The sequence below is a fragment of the Salmo trutta genome, unplaced genomic scaffold, assembly GCF_901001165.1.
Source record: "Salmo trutta unplaced genomic scaffold, fSalTru1.1, whole genome shotgun sequence".
NCBI lineage: Eukaryota > Metazoa > Chordata > Actinopteri > Salmoniformes > Salmonidae > Salmo > Salmo trutta.
In genome coordinates, this window is record NW_021823401.1 from 308155 (window position 1) to 315229 (window position 7075).

The 7075-nt window shown below is 40.1% G+C and overlaps 1 protein-coding gene across 1 annotated transcript; it reads left to right on the forward strand.

Moving 5' to 3' along the window:
- Positions 1 to 985: 985 nt before the first annotated feature.
- Positions 986 to 6819, forward strand: LOC115190617 (galectin-2-like). Its single transcript, XM_029748793.1, has 4 exons — positions 986 to 1044; positions 1353 to 1432; positions 3864 to 4035; positions 6534 to 6819. The coding sequence occupies exons 1-4, from the start codon at positions 1030 to 1032 to the stop codon at positions 6678 to 6680; spliced, it is 414 nt and encodes a 137-aa protein (XP_029604653.1). The 5' UTR covers positions 986 to 1029; the 3' UTR covers positions 6681 to 6819.
- Positions 6820 to 7075: the final 256 nt, after the last annotated feature.

Consider the following 7075-nt stretch of genomic DNA (forward strand, 5'->3'; position numbering starts at 1 on the left):
TCCGGAGCCGCCAGAGCTGCCCCCCTGTCGGGCGCAGCCAGAGACGCCCGCCAGCCGGGTGCAGCCAGGGGCGCCACCTAAGTGGGCTAAGCCGAGGGTGGAACGGGGTCCATGGCCCGCACCAGAGCCGCCGCCGTAGGAAGGCCCACCCGGATCCTCCCCTTTAGTTTCAGGTTTTGCGTCCGGAGTCCGCACCTTTGGGAGGGGGGAGTACTGTAACGCCCTGGCCATAGAGAGGGGTTTTTAGTTCTCTGTTTTGGTTAGGCCAGGGTGTTACATGGGTGGGCGTTCTATGTTTATTTTTCTATGTTGGTTTGTTTCTTTGGTTGGCCGTGTGTGGCTCTCAATCAGGAACAGCTGGAGTTCGTTGTTGCTGATTGGGAGTCATACATAGGCAGCCTGGGTGATTGTTTTCTGTGTAGAGTTAATCCTGACAGGACTGTTTGGCTGTCGTTTCTTTTCGTGTTTCGTTTGTAGTGTTCTTTCATTTATTAAAATTCCTAATGATGAACACATCCTCCGCTGCACCTTGGTCTCTTTCTGACGATGGCCGTTACAGCCAGGCTCTCTCTCTCTCTCTCTCTCTATTGTACCATAGTATAGTCCTGTGTGTGGAAAAAATATTATCTCTCTCAACATAGTGGCATTTGAGTACTGATCAATCACAGTTGATTACTGATCAAACACAGTTGATTACTGATCAAACACAGTTGATTACTGATCAAAGAGCAGGCTGTTCAGTATGAGTGACATCATCAGTGCAGTACAGTAGTAAGCTGTCTATACTGTCACCAAGCTCCTTGTTAAAGCCCAGTATTGGGCTCTAGGCTAAGTGAGATAATCAAACATCTGTGGATTGAATCATCATGAAGGTCCTCTTGACCCCCTCATCATGCTAATCAGTTAGTGATATGTGAAGGGGGCTGGACTTATAACCTTACCTTTTAATATCTCTTTGTCTCAGCATAGAGGCTTCTCTTGTCCCATCTCATACTAGATTCAGGACTGCTTTTCACCACCAGTGACAACATGGCAAAGCCAATGGTAAGTCTTATTAACCTTCATGCTTGTGTGGATACTCTTATCAATAAAGGTACATATTGAACAGGCTTTGTAACCTACATGTTTACTGCATTGAGATATGTGTTGCTGGGTAAATTATCTGTTTACTATTATGTACATCACTATACAATATTAGTGGGACATAAAATGTAAATTGTGATTACAATGATTATCAAAAGCCGGAGATAAATGATTGAATAGCATAAAGCAAACCAAACGTGACACATTTAAAAGACAATCCCTTTGACCTTGTGTTCAAAGATAGTCAACTATATGCTTCTTAACAACAGGAACTTGAGCTGAAGAATGTGAAGCTGAGAGCTGGAGACCAGTTGAAAGTGGAGGGGAGGATTCTGCATGAGGCGAAGGGGTATGTACATTTAACTGGTTTGGTCTGGTCTGGTTTGGTCTGGTCTGGTTTGGTTTGGTTTGGTCTGGTCTGGTTTGGTTTGGTCTGGTCTGGTTTGGTTTGGTCTGGTTTGGTTTGGTTTGGTCTGGTTTGGTCTGGTTTGGTCTGGTCTGGTTTGGTCTGGTTTGGTCTGGTTTGATCTGGTTTGGTTTGGTTTGGTCTGGTTTGGAAATCACACCCAGAGACCTATCACATTAATTTAGAAGAATAACTGAAGAACAAACCAACAGTTCCACAAATGTTTGTTCTAAAGACTAAAGAATGGAGAATGCTTTAGTGTTGGTATACTGTATGTCTAGTATACTCTATGTGGTATACTATATGTGGTATACTGTATGTGGTATACTGTATGTGGTATACTGTATGTGTGGTATAGTGTACGTGTGGTATACTGTATGTGGTATACTGTATGTGGTATACTGTATGTGGTATACTGTATGTGTGGTATAGTGTACGTGTGGTATACTGTATGTGGTCTACTGTATGTGTGGTATAGTGTATGTGTGGTATACTGTATGTCTAGTATACTCTATGTGGTATACTGTATGTGTGGTATAGTGTACGTGTGGTATGCTGTATGTGGTATACTGTATGTGTGGTATAGTGTATGTGTGGTATACTTTATGTGGTATACTGTATGGGTGGTATACTGTATGTGTGGTATACTGTATGTGGTATACTGTATGTGTGGTATACTGTATGTGTGGTATACTGTATATGTGGTATTTTGTATATGTGGTATACTGTATGTGGTATACTGTATGTGGTATACTGTATATGTGGTATTCTGTATATGTGGTATACTGTATGTGGTATACTGTATGTGGTATATTATATGTGGTATATTGTATGTGTGGTATACTATATGTATGGTGTACTGCATATGGTGTACTGTATGTGGTATACTGTATGTGGTATACTGTATGTGTCGTATACTGTATGTGTGGTATTCTGTATGTGTGGTATTCTGTATGTGTGGTATACTGTATGTGTGTATGTGTGGTATACTGTATGTGTGGTATACTGTATGTGTGGTATACTGTATATGGTATACTGTATGCGGTATGCTGTATGTGGTATACTGTATGTGTATTCTGTATGTGTGGTATACTGTATGTGTAGTATACTGTATGTGCGGTATACTGTATGTCGTATACTGTATGTGGTACACTGTACATGGTATACTGTATGCGGTATACTGTATGTGGTATACTGTATGCGGTATACTGTATGTGGTATACTGTATGCGGTATACTGTATGTGGTATACTGTATGTGGTATTCTGTATGTGTGGTATACTGTATGTGTGGTATACTATATGTGTAGTATACTGTATGTGGTATTCTGTATGTGTGGTATACTGTATGCGGTGTACTGTATGTGGTATACTGTATGTCGTATACTGTATGCGGTATACTGTATGTGTGGTATACTGTATGTGTGGTATACTGTATATGGTGTACTGTATGTGTGGTATACTGTATGTGTGGTATACTGTATAAGGTATACTGTATGCGGTATACTGTATGTGGTACACTGTATGTGGTATACTGTATGCGGTATACTGTATGTGGTACACTGTATATGGTATACTGTATGCGGTATAGTGTATATGGTATACTGTATGCGGTATACTGTATGTGGTATACTGTATGTGTAGTATTCTGTATGTGTGGTATACTGTATATGGTATACTGTATGCGGTATACTGTATGTGGTACACTGTATATGGTATACTGTATGCGGTATAGTGTATGTGGTATACTGTATGTGTGGTATACTGTATGTGGTATACTGTATATGTGGTATACTGTATGTGTGGTATACTGTATGTGGTATACTGTATGCGGTATACTGTATATGGTATACTGTATGTGGTATACTGTATGTGGTATACTGTATGTAGTATACTGTGGTATACTGTATGTGGTATACTGTATGTGGTATAGTGTATGTGGTATACTGTATGTGTGAAACCAATTCATGTTAGAGAAGTGCAGACATGTAGTGGGGTTTCTGGAATGATTTGTCTTGTGACTTCCTATTGCACATGTGACGAGGTGAGTTCAAGAAGGGTTCTGTTTGCGGCGAACATGTTACTTAGCAACAATTTCAATTGAACGATTTGAATGAACATTCCAAAATGTTGGGGTGAAACAACAAACAGCTATGATTACTGTGGTCATACTGCTAATGACTTCATATTCCTACTACATGCAATAGAAAGCCTACATGGACACATTATTATTTGTATGGCAGTTTAGACCCAAAACAGACACTTACGTTCGCCGCACACTACCCTTCTCGGACTGATTCCCAATGTTACCGAACGTTTGCGGCTAGCACAATGGAATATGATAGCGAATTATTTCCCTCGTTGAACAAACCTCAGGTTCCAGATAGAACTGGGCTGTGACGAAGATCACCTGGCACTGCACTTCAACCCACGTTTTAAGGATGACACTGACGGCGCTGTGCTTGTGTGCAACTCAAAGATGGACGGCTGCTGGGGTCATGAGGAGAGAGAGAAACACAGTGACCTCCAAAGGGATTCTACCGTCAAGGTGGGACAATTGTTGGGATGGGAAGAGGGTCCTGACTGGACCAAGGAGGATGTTAGTCCGGATATATACAAATGTTTAAATAAATGAAAATATAATATTTGAGGAAAAAAAGGGCCTTGTGGTATTTCTTAAAGGGATGAGTCCGATGAACTATTCGCTAACATTTTTATGTCTCTGAGTCCACTAGGACGGAAGTTAAAGGTCGTTTTGCGTGCCAATGCTAACTTGTGTTAGCGCTAGCTTAGTGCAAAGTCTGAAAGTATGCTCGCTGTACACGAAGACTAGCAGTCTTTTTTGCTGATTCACTACCTCTAACTTCATACTGACGATTCATACCTATAACTTCATACTGGATGATTCACTACCTCTAACTTCATAATGGACGATTCACCACCTCTAACTTCATACTGGAGATTCACTACCCTCACTTCATACTGGACGATTCACTACCTTCTAACTTCATACTGGATGATTCACTACCTCAACTTCATACTGGACGATTCACTACCTTTAACTTCATACTGGATGATTCACTACCTCTAACTTCATACTGGACGATTCACTACCTTTAACTTCATACTGGATGATTCACTACCTCTAACTTCATACTGGACGATTCACTACCTTTAACTTCATACTGCTACCTCTAACTTCATACTGGACGATTCACTACCTCTAACTTCATTCTGGACGATTCCTCTACCTCTAACTTCATACTGGACGATTCACTACCTCTAACTTCATACTGGACGATTCACTACCTCTAACTTCATACTGGACGATTCACTACCTCTAACTTCATTTGGACGATTCTCTACCTCTAACTTCATACTGGACGATTCACTACCTCTAACTTCATACTGGACGATTCACTACCTCTAACTTCATACTGGACGATTCACTACCTCTAACTTCAAACCGGACGATTCACTACCTCTAACTTCAAACCGGACGATTCACTACCTCTAACTTCAAACCGGACGATTCACTACCTCTATCTTCATACTGGACGATTCACTACCTTTAACTTCATACTGGACGATTCACTACCTCTAACTTCATACTGGACGATTCACCACCTCTAACTTCATTCTGGACGATTCACTACCTCTAACTTCATTCTGGACGATTCACTACCTCTAACTTCAAACCGGACGATTCACTACCTCTATCTTCATACTGGACGATTCACTACCTTTAACTTCATACTGGACGATTCACTACCTCTAACTTCATACTGGACGATTCACCACCTCTAACTTCAAACCGGACGATTCACTGCCTCTAACTTCATTCTGGACACAGAGACATAACAACGATATCCACAAGTTCATCTTACTCTGGGGAAGTAGATGAAGGGCTTCATTGCCAAAATCCTGAACTATCCCTTTAAGATTGTTCAGTTTAGTTAGTGATGAGTTCTTAAATACTGACTGCATTATTCAGTGTAGTTAGTTATGAGTTCTTAAATACTGACTGCATTATTCAGTGTAGTTAGTTATGAGTTCTTAAATACTGACTGCATTATTCAGTGTAGTTAGTTATGAGTTCTGTCGTACTGACTGCATTATTCAGTGTAGTTAGTGATGAGTTCTTAAATACTGACTGCATTATTCAGTGTAGTTAGTGATGAGTTCTTAAATACTGACTGCATTATTCCGTGTAGTTAGTTATGAGTTCTGTCATACTGACTGCATTATTCAGTGGTAGTTAGTTATGAGTTCTGTCGTACTGACTGCATTATTCAGTGTAGTTAGTTATGAGTTCTGTCATACTGACTGCATTATTCAGTGTAGTTAGTTATGAGTTCTGTCGTACTGACTGCATTATTCAGTGTAGTTAGTTATGAGTTCTGTCGTACTGACTGCATTATTTAGTGTAGTTAGTTATGAGTTCTGTCGTACTGACTGCATTATTCAGTGTAGTTAGTTATGAGTTCTTAAATACTGACTGCATTATTCCGTGTAGTTAGTTATGAGTTCTTAAATACTGACTGCATTATTCAGTGTAGAGTTATAAATTCTATCATACTGACTGCATTATTCAGTGTAGTTAGTTATAAGTTCTGTCATATTCAGTGTAGTTAGTTATAAATTCTACCATACTGACTGGATTATTCAGTGTAGTTAGTTATGAGTTCTGTCGAACTGACTGCATTATTCAGTGTAGTTAGTTATAAATTCTATCTTACTGACTACATTATTCAGTGTAGTTAGTGATGAGTTCTGTCGTACTGACTGCATTATTCAGTGTAGTTAGTTATGAGTTTCTGTCGTACTGACTGGATTATCGAGCATGCAGTACTGCAGTACAGCCTTTTATTACTAGATAAATGGATAATCTTGGGCATATATTTCTTTTTAAATGTATTTAACCTCTAATGAACTAGTCAGAGTTGAACTAGGCATATAGTGATGTAACAATGAAACCATGTGGGTGTTAGAATAAATCAAAGTGTTGTCATAGTGACGGGTTTCCTCTCTCCGTTCTCTCTCCAGATTGTCCTGAAGCTGACCGGAGATGTGTTTGAAGTGGAGATGCCCAATGGGCATGTGATCAAGTTCCCCAACCGTCACGTCCTGGAAGTCATTACCTACGTTCGTATCAGAGGGGACTTGAAGCTCACCGCCTTTAAGATCTACTAAAGAGACCCATAATATCCACCTTGTGTAGCCTGGCAATTTTGTTTCGTAGGTCTTCCAACTTCCGGTGCATTCTGGCCCAATGACACACAAGCAAGTGGGCGGAGCTACATATAGAGTTAGACCAATGGGTAGTAAGACAGGATCAATGGCCTGTAGTAACCCAAATGATTACATTATTACTGACCTAATCTCTCATGTTCTGATACTGTAGTAACCCAATGATTACATTATGACTGACCTAATCTCTCATGTTCTGATACTGTAGTAACCCAAATGATTACATTATGACTGACCTAATCTCTCATGTTCTGATACTGTAGTAACCCAAATGATTACATTATTACTGACCGTGTCTCTCATGTTCTGATACTGTAGTAACCCAAATGATTACATTA

Coding starts and splice junctions, on each gene's coding strand:
- LOC115190617 (XM_029748793.1), top strand. Junction 1,433..3,863: donor ATTCTGCATGAGGCGAAGGG/GTATGTACATTT, acceptor AACAAACCTCAG/GTTCCAGATAGAACTGGGCT. Junction 4,036..6,533: donor AAAGGGATTCTACCGTCAAG/GTGGGACAATTG, acceptor TTCTCTCTCCAG/ATTGTCCTGAAGCTGACCGG.